Source organism: Carcharhinus amblyrhynchos, chromosome 11 (genome assembly GCF_965287045.1).
Source record: "Carcharhinus amblyrhynchos chromosome 11, sCarAmb.v2.hapA, whole genome shotgun sequence".
NCBI lineage: Eukaryota > Metazoa > Chordata > Chondrichthyes > Carcharhiniformes > Carcharhinidae > Carcharhinus > Carcharhinus amblyrhynchos.
The window spans coordinates 32,102,025-32,116,473 of record NC_137334.1 but is presented as its reverse complement, the minus strand read 5'-3'; the positions used below and the strand labels follow the sequence as shown (position 1 = coordinate 32,116,473).

The 14,449-nt window shown below is 46.6% G+C and overlaps 1 protein-coding gene across 2 annotated transcripts in view; it reads left to right on the top strand.

Moving 5' to 3' along the window:
• Positions 1-211: 211 nt before the first annotated feature.
• glsb (glutaminase b) overlaps positions 212-14,449 on the top strand; it is a 129,713-nt gene continuing 115,475 nt past the window's right edge. For both annotated transcript variants that reach the window (XM_080198813.1, XM_080198814.1), the window contains exon 1: positions 212-888. In XM_080198813.1, the coding sequence (XP_080054939.1) occupies positions 617-888 (272 nt within the window). In that variant the 5' untranslated portion in view covers positions 212-616. The remainder of the gene's footprint in view (positions 889-14,449) is intronic.

The following is a 14,449-nucleotide window of genomic DNA, read 5'->3' as shown; positions in this document are numbered from 1 at the left end:
CACCAGCCAGACATGGGAGCCGGGGATATTTGATTGACACAGCGCGGTAACCAATAACACAGGCAGTTGGGAGGAGGGTGAAACTTCCGCTTGCGGGTTGGAATAAGGTTCTGCGCCGCCTCGCGCATTTCGCAGTGACCGCGTGCGAGGACGGTTAGGCTGTGTCTGTGCGCCCAACCACCAGCAGTTGCCCCCCCTCCCCCCCCCTCGTGTGACCACAGACCAACCGGCGTCAGGTTCCCCCCTCCTCCCACTGACCAGTCGGCGTTAGACCCTCTCCACTGACCAGCCGCGTCAGGTCTCCTTCCACTGACCAGCCGCGTCAGGACCCCCTCCTCCTTCCACTGACTAGCCGCGTCAGACCCCTCTCCTCCCGTTGACCAGCCGGCGTCAACGTCCCACTGACCAGCCCGTGTCAGTACCCATCTCTTCACTGACCCTTCGGTGTTAGAACCTCCTCCCACCACCCCCCTCCTCTCCCCGCCCCCCCACCACCCACCCACTGATCAGCCGGCATCAGTTGTCCAAGCCTCGCGCCGCACTGACCAGCGGGCGTCAGTCCCTGCTTGTGGTCAACCATCGGTCGGCGTCACTCGCGCTCGCAGAAAGGGCTGCCATGATGTTACGGGTGGTGACTCCTCTCGTCTTGCGGGAGCTACTGGAGATCGGCCTGAGGCCCCCGGGCGGACTCCACCGCAGCACCTTTACCAGCGGCTTCGCCGGGCGGTGGGAGCCGCGGCAGCAGCTGCTGCTCCACCGCCACCAGCATCAAGGTCACCGGCAGCAGCTTCGAGCCGCCTACTGCAGCAGTGGCAAATCCGAGGGAGCGCTGGCCGAGGGGAACACAGACAAACCATCAGCCTCGACCAATAACTTGGCTGCGAATAAGTAAGTATAAGGGAATAAGGAATAAACTCCGCATAAATAGGAAGTGAATAATAGCGGGACATTGGAAGGAAATTGGGTTATTGCAGTATGACAGAGCAGGAGTGCATTCCAGTAATCTCTTGTAGATTAAATTCCTGTAATCCAGGTATCACACTTTAATCCAGTGATTACGTATCAAGTGCTTATAAAAGTACATAATTTCTGCATGTATGTCATGAAATATTTATTTAAATATATCAAACAGCGTGACATATGTATTTTCCGTGACAACGCACATAGCCAGTTGCGTTGTCTGTCGACCCTTTCTATAATTTTTATTTATCCGACTACATTTGCATATAGCTCCAATACCATGACTCACTGATGTATTTATTTATGAATTAATCAACTTTATTGATCTTTGAGAAGTTTGGCGATAAGCTAGTATTTGCAAGTACAAATGTCAAGGATCGAGGAAAGGGTGATGATGGCAGATTTGAAATAGAGGGGTCAGCATCTGTGGAACAAGAATTGTTTATAACACATGGGTGTCAAGGATGGAACAATTTAGTGGGTGTAGGGGTGAGACAGCAGGTCTTACAGACAACATTAGCTTGGAGAGGGCATGATTTGATTCATTATTCTCATGTATTGGGATGCAGTGAAAAGTATTGTCTCATGTAGTATACAGACAAAAACATACTGTTGATAGAGTACATGGGGAGAAGGAAAGGAGAGGATGCAGAATATAGTGTTGCTGTTACAGATAGGGAGAAGAGAAGATCAGCTTAATATATAATAGGTGCATTCAAAAGTCTGGCAGCAGGGAAAAAGCTCTTGAGTCAGTTGATACGTGATCTCAGACTTGTCTATCTTCCCGACAGAAGAAGGTAAAAGAAAATATGTCCAGGCAATGTGGCTTGTTACTTTTGTTACAGAGCAGCAAGTGTAGATGGGATCAATGGATACGAGGTTGGTTTGTGTGATGCACTGGGTTATGTTCACAGCTGTTTGTAGTTTCATGTGCTCTGGGTCAGAGCAAGAGCCATCCCAGCTGTGATGTAGCCGAAGGATGATGGAGGAAACAACTTTATGGCTTGGGTAGTTGGAGCCTTAGAGCATGTCTAGCCCAGTGGACTTGGGTAAAGGAGGGAAATGACATTCTGCTGATCGGATAGCCTCAAACATTGTGATAAACAGTACTACTTGTGGTGTTTGTTGTTCTCAGACTCCCGCAGGTTTCCACGATTTTCCAATAGCTTAACGTTTCAAGCTATTTTACTGTATACCATGTAATAACCAAAAGTCTCAGATAAGTCCCTCCCATCCTATTACAATCTTAAATTATCATTTTCTCCTCAACAGCACACCATTTATTTTCATTTGTAACCAACTTTGAATTCTGATAATTCATGCGTTCCTCTGTCTACGTTTCTTCATGTCCAACCATTAGCATACTATTTCATGAATTCTGCACTTGTATTTTTCATTTTCTGTATTGATGGTAAAAAGATTATTTCACATCACCAAGAGTGGCTTGGCAGTGCCACCACAGACCAAGTTGGCAGGGCCCTAAAGAACAAAGCTGACACTGGGACTGCAGCAGGTGGTGAAGGACCAACAAGGGCAAACAGTGTATTTGACTGATATCCTCACCAAACTGCCTATTGCAGATGCATCTGCCCCTGGCTGTATCAGTAGGAGTGACTACTGCACAGTCCTTGTGGAGGTCATGTCCCTTCTTCGCATTGAAGGAGTCTTCCATTGTATGGCATAACCACCATGCTAAATGGGGCAGACTTTGAACAGATCGAGCAATTCATCTGGGCATCCATGAGTCACTGTGGGCTGTCAGCAGCAGAATTGTACTCAACCACAATCTGCAGTCTTAGAGCCTGGCATATACCACCTCTATCATTATCACCAAGCCAGGGATCAACCCTAGCTCAATGAAGAGTGCAGAAGAGCATGCTGTGAGCAACACAGTACCTAAAACGAGGTATCAGTCTGGTCAAACTCAAGTCCAGGACAGAACTACTTCTGTGCTAGACATCATTAGCAGCAAATGAGAGACAGAGCTAAATGATTCCACAACTGATGGATCAGATCTAGGGTCTGCAGTCCTGTCACATCTAACCATGAATGATTATAAACAATGCACTGGAGGAGGAAGTTCCACAAATATCTGCATCCTCAATGGTGGAGGAGCCAGCACACTTGTACAAAAGATAAAGCTGAAGCATTCACAACAATTTCCAGCCAGAAATGCCACGTTTGTGACCCATCACTTATGCTGCAGAACTTGCTGCACCCCTAGCCACGCTATTCCAGTACAGTTACTACTCCAGCAGTCAAACCTTGATCAATGAAGTGAAGGATGGAGTTATCAGTGGCGCTATCAACTTGCACTTACCTGCTCACAGACACTCAGTTTGGGTTCTGACAGCATCACTCAGCTCCTGACCTCCTTATAGCCTTGGTTCAAACATGGACGGAAGAATTAAATGCCTGAGGCAAGAGTGACTGCCGTTGACATCGAGGCAGCAATTAACCAAGTATGACATCAAGGAATTCTAGCAAAACTTGAATCTGTGGGAATTGTGGAAAACTTTGCTGGTCGGCAGCATACCTGTCACACAGGAAGCTGGTTATGGTGATTAGAGGTCAATCATCTTAGCTCCAGGACATCATTTCAGGAGCTCCTCAGGGTCGTGTCCCAGGCCCACCATCTTCAACTGCTTGAGCACCCTTCCAGGATAAGGTCAGAAATAGGGATGTTCACTTGCACAATGTTCAGTACCATTTGCAACTCCTTGGATACTGAAGCAGTTCATGACCAAATGCAGCGACACTTGGATGATCAAGTCTGGCTGACAAGTGGCAAATAATATTTGTGCCAGGCAATGACCATCACCAACAAGAGAGCATCAAACCATTGCCTCTTGACATTCAATGGCATTACTGTTACCAATGAACTGGACTAGCCATATAAATACTGTGGTTACCAAAGCTGATCAAAGGCAAGGAATTCTGTGCTGAGTACCTCGCCTCCTGATTTCCAATGTCTGTCAATCATCTGCAAGGCACAAAGGTTAAAAAGTTTATCAGTATCACACATGGGCTTGCATTAACACTGCAATGAAAATCTCCTAGTTGCTATACTCTGGCATTCGTTCGGGTACACAGAAGGAGAAGTTAGCTACCAGCATGTCTTTCAGACTCTGGGAGGAAATTGGAGCACCCCGTGGAAACCCATGCAGACGTGGGGAGAACGTGCAAACTCCGTATAGACAGTTGCCCAAGCTGGTAATCGAACCCAGATCCCTGACGCTGTGACGCAGCAGTGCTAACCACTTGCCTTGTGTGCCCTATTCAGGAGTGTAATGGAATTCTCCACATGCTTGGAGTGCAGCTACAACAACAATCATCAACAACATTCAGGACAAAGCATCCTATTTGACTGCTACCTCTTCCACAAACATTCAGTCCCTTCACCACCGACTGTGGCAGCTGTGTACAATCAATCTGCGAGATTCACTGCAGGAACTCATCAATGTTCCTTAGGCAGCACTTTTTAAACATATGACCATTGCTATTTAGAAGGACAAGAGCAGCAGATGCTTGGGAACACCACCACCTGAATGTTCCCCTCCAAGTCATTCACCACCCTGACTTGGGAATGTAAAGTAAAAGTAAAGTTTATTTCTTCGAATCAAGTAAGGCTTACATTAACACTGCAATGAAGCTACTGTGAAATTCCCCATGTCGCCACAATCCGGCGCCTGTTTGGGTCAATTCACCTAACCAGTATGTCTTTTAGAATGTGGGAGGAAACTGGAGCACCCAGAGGAAATCCATGCGGACAACGTGCAAACTCTACACACGTAGTGACCGAAGCCGGGAATCAAACCCAGGACCCTGGCACTGTGAAGCAGCAGTGCTAACCCCTGTGTATATATATCACTGTTCCTTCATTGCCACTTGATCAAAGTACTGGAATTCCCTCTCCAAGCTCGAAGATTGCAGTGGCACAAGAAGACAGCTCTCCACCTTCCAAAGGGCAACTAGGGAGGGGCAATAAATTCTGGCTGAGCCAATAATGCCCATGTCTCTTAAAATTAATTTTAAAAAGCATGCAGTGATTCTGCATAGAAATTCCATCTTTAAGGTTTTAAGTTGGAAAACTTTTAACTGGTTGTCGGTTTTGTGTAAGGTTAATCACAAACCAGCAAATGCTTAAATAAAACAGAAAATGAAATATTAAAGTTCAGCAAACCTGGCAACATGGTGGGAAGGAAACAGTCAGAATTTCCAGTTGATGGCTTTCAATCGAAGTGCTGGAACATATAAGCGATGGCAAATCACAGTGAAAAATAAGTTAAGCTAAAATACTTGGTGAAAAATAACATGAAATACATTTTAAATTTGACAAGCTACCTTTATGCTCATTGCATCTTATGTGCTGGCCTCACACCTTAAACATGCCACATGTTCAACATGCACATTTTGTCCCACTTGATTGACTCAAATTTTGTATTTATTTTGTAGTAGTGAACCACTGCTGAAGAAATTTTGTCAACTGGATAACTGGTAAACAGATGCATGAAAATAATTAACCCAGCATAAGCAACCAGCAAAATCCGCCAACAAAAATTAATATCAATGACTTGGATTTGAAAAATTTAATAGAAATATGACCAGTTTGCTTTTGAAGGAATGGTTTATTGAGACAGTGCTTTGGGAGATAGAATTGAATAAAATATAAAGTATTATCAATTAGGAATTGACTGCATTGTCTGAATGGTAAAACAGCTAAGGGTGAAGCTGAAGTAAGGATCTTGGTTAATGTGACACCAGGCTCTGTCACTGCAGAGCTGCAAAACAAACAGAATTCTGAACAATGTGCTCAAATTATATATTGCTTTGATTAGACTGCACAGCATACAGCATGCTTTGGCCAGCAAGTCATTCAAGTCTGGAAAAAAGAAAACAAACACTTGCATTTGTATTGCACCTTTTGCAACCTCAGTATGCTTCAATTGCCCTATATTCAGTGAATTACTTCTGAAGTGTAGTCAAATTTGTATTGGATAATGATCAGCTAATCTAACATTGTTGGTTGGAAGTTTCATTTTGACCAGGACACTGGGGAGAACTCGATTTGCTATTTGAAAGAGTGCTGAGCGATCTTTAGCCACCTGAGGAAAAAGATGGTACTATTCCTTCCAGCATGCACTTGTATACACAACCAGAAATTTTTGATGACTAATAATCTGCCAAGACTTGCTGCCTGTAAGCTTCAACCTTTCCATTTGGAAAGATATGTGCAATTTTGGACCGATTGGTACAAAAGCCATGGAAAATGTGCAGTGTAGATTCATTAGAGATGAGAAATTAAAATCAAGAAACTTGAGAAGTTGAGTCTTTTGCACTAAAGCCAAGAGTAATGAACATCCTGATTGAAATCTTCCTGATGAGTTGTAATATAAATACGTAGTGATAGTATGGGAAGGAAAAAGGGGAACAGTAGGAATATGTTCTAGGCCTATACCATGGAGCTTGGTCTCCAGTCATCATGAACCTCCTTGTCACTGAACCAAGGCCTTGCTCCATCAAGCCTGCCTGGTAGCTGCTGTGTAATGGTCACCCCATGTTAAAAGAACTTGTGCAGAGGCACCTTCCACCCTTATACTTAAGTTTGGGACTTGGAACATCAGGACCCTCACAGACACTTCCAGTAGTGACAGACTGGAACGGCATACTGCAATCATTGCCTGGGAGCTCGGGTGATTTGACATTGATGTCACCTCATTAAGCAAGACCGGGCAGGGGCAGGTCAACTCGAGGAGCAAGATGCCAATACATTTTCTTCTGCAAAGGTAAATGTGAAAATTATCACCGTCTGCTCCACAGGCTGGCTCAGGCATTAAAAACAAACTAGTTGGCTGTCTCAGAAACACTCTTCGTGGGATGAACAAATGCCTGTTGACTGTCAGCTCACATTAGTCCAGAACCTACAGACTTCAACATTGAAGCTACAAAGAAGTCCGAAGAAGAGTTTTTTAAAAATTCATTTGTGGGATATGGGCGTCGTTGGCCGGCCAGCATTATTGCCCATCCCTAGTTGCCCTTGAGAAGGTGGTAGTGAGCTGCTGCATTGAATTGCTGCATTCCATGTTCTGTGGATTGACCCACAATACCGTTAGGGAGGGAATTCCAGGAATCTGACCAAGCAACTGTGAAATAACAGCAATTATATTTCCAAGTTGGGATAATGAGTGGCTTGGAGGGGAACTTGCAGGTGATGGTGTTCCCATTTAGCTGCTGCCCTTGTCCTTCTAGATGGAAGTGGACGTGAGTTTGGAAGGTGCTGTCTAAGGATCTTTTGAATTGTTGCAGTGCATCTTGTAGATAATACACATTATTGCTGCTGCTGCTGCTGCTGCTGCTGCTGCTGCTGCGCATCAGTGGTGAAGTGATTGAATGAATGTTTTGTGGATGTGGTGCCAGTCAAGCGGGCTGCTTTGTCCTGGTTGGTGTCAAGCTTCTTGAGTGTTGTTGGAGCTGCGCCCTTTCAGGCAAATGGGAAGTATTCCATCACACTTCTGATTTGTGCCTTGTAGGTGGTGGATAGGCTCAGGTGTCAGGTGAGTTATTCACCACGGTATTCCTGGTCTCTGACCTGCTCTTGTAGCCACTGTGTTTATGTGATGAATCCAGTTGAGTTTCTGTTCAATGGTAACCCCAAAGGTGTTGACAATGGGGAATTCGGTGATGGTTACACCACTGAATTTAAGGGATGGTGTTTAGAATGTCTCTTATTGGTTATTGTCTGGTATTTGTGTGGCACGAATGTTGTTATTTGCCACTCGTCAGCCCAAGCCTGGACATTATCCAGATCTTGTTGCATATGAACATGTACTCCTTCAGTACGTGAGGAGTCATGAATGGTGCTGAACACTATGCAATCATCAGAGAACAGCCATGCTTCTGATCTTTATAATGGAGGGAAGGTTATTGATGAAGCAGCTGAAGATTGTTGGGCTTAGGATACTACCCTCCCGGGCTCCTGCAGGGATGTCCTGGAGCTGAGATGACTGACCTTCCACAACCATCTTCCTATGTACCAGGTATGACTCCAACCAGTGGAGAGTTTGCCCCCTGGTACCCATTGATTCCACTTTCGCTAGAGCTCCTCAATACCACTCTCGGTGGAATGCAACTTTGATGTCAAGGGCTGCCATTCTCACCTCACCTCTGGAATTCAACTCCTGTCCATGTTTGAACCAAGGCTGAAATGACGTCAGGAGCTGAATGAACCTAAACTGGGCGTCACTGGGCAGGTTATTGCTGAGCAGGTGCTGCTTGATAGCACTGTTGATGATGACCCCTTCCTTCACTTTACTGATGATCGAGAATAGACTGGGCAGTAATTGCCCGGGTTGAATTTGATCTGTTTTTTTTTGTACGGGACATACTAGGCAATTTTTTTGCATGGTTGGGTAGATGCCAGTATTGTAACTGTACTGGAACAACTTGCCTTGTCCTGGAGCACAAATCTGCAGTACTATTGTCGGAATGTTATCAAGACCCCTTTGCTGTATCCATGCCTCCAACCGTTTTTTTTCTGATATCATGTGGAGTGAATCAAATTGGCTGGACACTGGCATCTGAGATGCTGTGGACCACTGGAGGAGGCTGAGATTGATCATCTACTTGGCACTTATGGCTGAAGATTGCTGTGAATATTCAGCCTCATCTTTTGTATTGATGTGCTGGGCTCCTCCATCATTTAAGGATGGGGATATTTGTGGAGTCTCCTCCTCCAGCGTTGTTTAATTATCCACCACCATTCTTAACTGGATGTGTAAAGACCACAGAGCTTTACTCCAACAATCCTTGGGTCCGAATTCCAATGGGTGACATGCTGATCCTCCTTTGAAACTTTTAATGCCATAGTTGGAAAGGGCAATGATTCCTGGGGAGGTATAATTGGCAGAGGGGGCTAGGTAAATTCAATACTAACAGTACCCTGCTCCCGACAATGTAATGTCATAACTATCCTGTTCCATTGGAGACGAGCACCAAGGCTTCATGGCAACACCCTTGCTCCAAGTATTGACTCGTGCTCCACTATGTCATTCTCCAGCTAAGGGACCGCAAGAACACTGGTGCGTATCACTGGTGTCATGTCAGGAGCCAATGGGTGGGTTACTGTTGCGTTTGCTCTGTGATCAACATCAACATACCCCCAAAGCAGCAATGGCAATAGAAACGATACTGCAGGAAAACATCTCTGAAGCCCTGATCTGAAAAAACAGCCCTATTTACCCAGTGCCTCACTACCAATTTGACAACTCCCCATGATCCAAAGATACCGAGCATCCACAGTACCTGGTCTGCCCTCAAGCCGTGCGTAATCAGCATGTGCAGGAAGCACCAAGACTGGTTCAATGACCAGGAAATCCAGGGGCTGATGAGTCTTGAGCTCAAAGTTTTTCTGACCCTGAAACAGCAGGCCATCTTAAACAATAATGCAGCTCTGCTGATGATTGACAAAAGTCCAGCAAAAAAAAACCTGCAATGTAAAGAACATATGGTAGGTTAAGGAAGCACAAATGATCCAGCTAGTCTATAACCATGATGCGTGAGATTTCTGTAGTGCAGTCAAGACCACTGTGAGCCACTGGTCTGTCATTGCCTGCGAGCTCAGATGTTTTGGCATGGATATCACCTCTCTAAGCAAAACATGGCAAGGAGGGGAAGGTCAACTCCAGGAACAAGGTATTTGCACGTTTTCTTCTGGAAAGGTAAACGTGAAGATGATCACCGTTTCCGGGGGGTTGGCTTAGACATTAAAAACAAACTAGTTGGCCATCTCAGAGACTCTCCTTGTGGGATGAACAAACACCTCTTGACCCTTCGGTTCATACTAGCCCAGAACCTACAGCCTTCAGTGTGTACACCCCAACATTGAATCTACAGAGAAGTCCGAAGGTGAGTTTTACTCCAACCTCTAACAATTCTTGGGTCTGAGTCCCAATGGATGACATGCTGATTGATGCTCCTTTGAAACTTTAATGCCATTGTTAGAAAGGGCAATGATCTCTGGGGAGGTGTAATTGGCGGTGGGGGGGGACTTGCCAAGAATGGAGAGGTGCTCATCAAGAACAGAGGGGTAATCAGCACCTGCCTGGAAGTTGCGCTTAAAGTGCTCCTTTTAACAGAGACCATCTTCAACGTGAGTGAGTGTCTCTCTGTCTGTCTCTGTCTGTCTCTCTCTCTGTGTGTCTGTGTCTCTCTCTCTGTGTGTCTCTCTCTCTGTGTGTCTGTGTGTCTCTCTCTCTGTGTGTCTCTCTCTCTGTGTGTCTCTCTCTCTGTGTGTCTCTCTCTCTGTGTGTCTCTCTCTCTGTGTGTCTCTCTCTCTGTGTGTCTCTCTCTCTCTTGTTTCTGTGTCTCTCTCTCTCTCTCTCTTGTGTCTGTGTGTCTCTCTCTCTCTCTTGTGTCTGTGTGTCTCTCTCTCTCTTGTGTCTGTGTGTCTCTCTCTCTCTCTTGTGTCTGTGTGTCTCTCTCTCTCTCTTGTGTCTGTGTGTCTCTCTCTCTCTCTCTTGTGTCTGTGTGTCTCTCTCTCTCTTGTGTCTGTGTGTCTCTCTCTCTCTTGTGTCTGTGTGTCTCTCTCTCTCTTGTGTCTGTGTGTCTCTCTCTCTCTTGTGTCTGTGTGTCTCTCTCTCTCTTGTGTCTGTGTGTCTCTCTCTCTCTCTTGTGTCTGTGTGTCTCTCTCTCTCTCTCTCTTGTGTCTGTGTGTCTCTCTCTCTCTCTCTCTCTTGTGTCTGTGTGTCTCTCTCTCTCTCTCTTGTGTCTGTGTGTGTCTCTCTCTCTCTCTCGTGTCTGTGTGTCTCTCTCTCTCTCTCTCTCGTGTCTGTGTCTCTCTCTCTCTCTCTCTCTCGTGTCTGTGTGTCTCTCTCTCTCTCTTGTGTCTGTGTGTCTCTCTCTCTCTCTCTTGTGTCTGTGTCTCTCTCCCTCTCTCTCTCTCTGTGTCTGTGTCTCTCTCCCTCTCTCTCTCTCTGTGTCTGTGTGTCTCTCTCTCTCTCTCTCTCTCTCTCTCGTGTCTGTGTCTCTCTCTCTCTCTCTCTCTCTCTCTCTCTTGTGTCTGTGTCTCTCTCTCTCTCTCTGTGTCTGTGTCTCTCTCTCTCTCTCTTGTGTCTGTGTCTCTCTCTCTCTCTCTCGTGTCTGTGTGTCTCTCTCTCTCTCTCTCTCTCTCTCTCTCTCTCGTGTCTGTGTCTCTCTCTCTCTCTCTCTCTTGTGTCTGTGTCTCTCTCTCTCTCTCTCTCTCTTGTGTCTGTGTCTCTCTCTCTCTCTCTCTCTCTCTCTCTCTGTGTCTGTGTCTCTCTCTCTCTCTTGTGTCTGTGTCTCTCTCTCTCTCTCTCTCGTGTCTGTGTGTCTCTCTCTCTCTCTTGTGTCTGTGTGTCTCTCTCTCTCTCTTGTGTCTGTGTCTCTCTCTCTCTCTCTCTCTCTCTGTGTCTGTGTGTCTCTCTCTCTCTCTCTCTCTCTCTCTCTCTTGTGTCTGTGTCTCTCTCTCTCTCTCTCTCTTGTGTCTGTGTCTCTCTCTCTCTCTCTCTCTCTCTCTTGTGTCTGTGTCTCCCTCTCTCTCTCTCTGTGTCTGTGTCTCTCTCTCTCTCTCTCTCGTGTCTGTGTGTCTCTCTCTCTCTCTCTTGTGTCTGTGTCTCTCTCTCTCTCTCTCTCTCTCTCTGTGTCTGTGTGTCTCTCTCTCTCTCTCTCTCTCTCTCTCTCTCTTGTGTCTGTGTCTCTCTCTCTCTCTCTCTCTTGTGTCTGTGTCTCTCTCTCTCTCTCTCTCTCTCTCTTGTGTCTGTGTCTCTCTCTCTCTCTCTCTGTGTCTGTGTCTCCCTCTCTCTCTCTCTGTGTCTGTGTCTCTCTCTCTCTCTCTCTCTTGTGTCTGTGTCTCTCTCTCTCTCTCTCTCTCTCTCTTGTGTCTGTGTCTCTCTCTCTCTCTCTCTCGTGTCTGTGTCTCTCTCTCTCTCTCTCGTGTCTGTGTCTCTCTCTCTCTCTCTCTCTCTCTCTTGTGTCTGTGTCTCTCTCTCTCTCTCTCTCTCTCTCTCTCTTGTGTCTGTGTCTCTCTCTCTCTCTCTCTCTCTCTCTCGTGTCTGTGTGTCTCTCTCTCTCTCTTGTGTCTGTGTCTGTGTCTCTCTCTCTCTCTCTTGTGTCTGTGTCTCTCTCTCTCTCTCTCTCTCTTGTGTCTGTGTCTCTCTCTCTCTCTCTCTCTGTGTCTGTGTCTCTCTCTCTCTCTCTGTGTCTGTGTCTCTCTCCCTCTCTCTGTGTCTGTGTCTCTCTCTCTCTGTGTCTGTGTCTCTCTCTCTCTCTCTCTCTCTCTCTCGTGTCTGTGTCTCTCTCTCTCTCTCTCTCTCTCTCTTGTGTCTGTGTCTCTCTCTCTCTCTCTCTCTTGTGTCTGTGTCTCTCTCTCTCTCTCTCTCTTGTGTCTGTGTCTCTCTCTCTCTCTCTCTCTTGTGTCTGTGTCTCTCTCTCTCTCTCTCTCTCTCTGTGTCTCTCTCTCTCTCTCTCTCTCTCTCTGTGTCTGTGTCTCTCTCTCTCTCTCTGTGTCTGTGTCTCCCTCTCTCTCTCTCTGTGTCTGTGTCTCTCTCTCTCTCTCTCTCTCTCTCTCTCCTGTGTCTGTGTCTCTCTCTCTCTCTCTCTTGTGTCTGTGTGTCTCTCTCTCTCTCTTGTGTCTGTGTGTCTCTCTCTCTCTTGTGTCTGTGTGTCTCTCTCTCTCTCTCTCTTGTGTCTGTGTGTCTCTCTCTCTCTCTCTTGTGTCTGTGTGTCTCTCTCTCTCTTGTGTCTGTGTGTCTCTCTCTCTCTTGTGTCTGTGTGTCTCTCTCTCTCTTGTGTCTGTGTGTCTCTCTCTCTCTTGTGTCTGTGTGTCTCTCTCTCTCTCTTGTGTCTGTGTGTCTCTCTCTCTCTCTCTCTCTTGTGTCTGTGTGTCTCTCTCTCTCTCTCTCTCTCTTGTGTCTGTGTGTCTCTCTCTCTCTCTCTCTCTTGTGTCTGTGTGTCTCTCTCTCTCTCTCTTGTGTCTGTGTGTGTCTCTCTCTCTCTCTCTCTCTCGTGTCTGTGTGTGTCTCTCTCTCTCTCTCGTGTCTGTGTGTCTCTCTCTCTCTCTCTCTTGTGTCTGTGTCTCTCTCTCTCTCTCTCTTGTGTCTGTGTGTCTCTCTCTCTCTCTCGTGTCTGTGTGTCTCTCTCTCTCTCTCTCGTGTCTGTGTGTCTCTCTCTCTCTCTCTCTCTCGTGTCTGTGTGTCTCTCTCTCTCTCTCTCTCTCTCGTGTCTGTGTGTCTCTCTCTCTCTCTCGTGTCTGTGTGTCTCTCTCTCTCTCTCGTGTCTGTGTGTCTCTCTCTCTCTCTTGTGTCTGTGTGTCTCTCTCTCTCTCTCTTGTGTCTGTGTGTCTCTCTCTCTCTCTCTCTCTCTCTGTGTCTGAGTCTCTCTCTCTCTCTCTTGTGTCTGTGTCTCTCTCTCTCTCTCTCTCGTGTCTGTGTCTCTCTCTCTCTCTCGTGTCTGTGTCTCTCTCTCTCTCTCTCTCTCGTGTCTGTGTGTCTCTCTCTCTCTCTCTTGTGTCTGTGTCTCTCTCTCTCTCTCTCTCGTGTCTGTGTGTCTCTCTCTCTCTCTTGTGTCTGTGTGTCTCTCTCTCTCTCTTGTGTCTGTGTCTCTCTCTCTCTCTCTCTCTCTCTGTGTCTGTGTGTCTCTCTCTCTCTCTCTCTCTCTCTTGTGTCTGTGTCTCTCTCTCTCTCTCTCTCTTGTGTCTGTGTCTCTCTCTCTCTCTCTCTCTCTCTCTTGTGTCTGTGTCTCTCTCTCTCTCTCTCTCTCTCTCTGTGTCTGTGTCTCCCTCTCTCTCTCTCTGTGTCTGTGTCTCTCTCTCTCTCTCTCTCGTGTCTGTGTGTCTCTCTCTCTCTCTCTTGTGTCTGTGTCTCTCTCTCTCTCTCTCTCTCTCTCTGTGTCTGTGTGTCTCTCTCTCTCTCTCTCTCTCTCTCTCTCTCTTGTGTCTGTGTCTCTCTCTCTCTCTCTCTCTCTTGTGTCTGTGTCTCTCTCTCTCTCTCTCTCTCTCTCTCTCTTGTGTCTGTGTCTCTCTCTCTCTCTCTCTCTCTCTCTGTGTCTGTGTCTCTCTCTCTCTCTCTCTGTGTCTGTGTCTCCCTCTCTCTCTCTCTGTGTCTGTGTCTCTCTCTCTCTCTCTCTCTTGTGTCTGTGTCTCTCTCTCTCTCTCTCTCTCTCTCTCTCTCTTGTGTCTGTGTCTCTCTCTCTCTCTCTCTCTCTCTCGTGTCTGTGTCTCTCTCTCTCTCTCTCGTGTCTGTGTCTCTCTCTCTCTCTCTCTCTCTCTTGTGTCTGTGTCTCTCTCTCTCTCTCTCTCTCTCTCTCTCTCTTGTGTCTGTGTCTCTCTCTCTCTCTCTCTCTCTCTCGTGTCTGTGTGTCTCTCTCTCTCTCTTGTGTCTGTGTCTGTGTCTCTCTCTCTCTCTCTTGTGTCTGTGTCTCTCTCTCTCTCTCTCTCTTGTGTCTGTGTCTCTCTCTCTCTCTCTCTCTGTGTCTG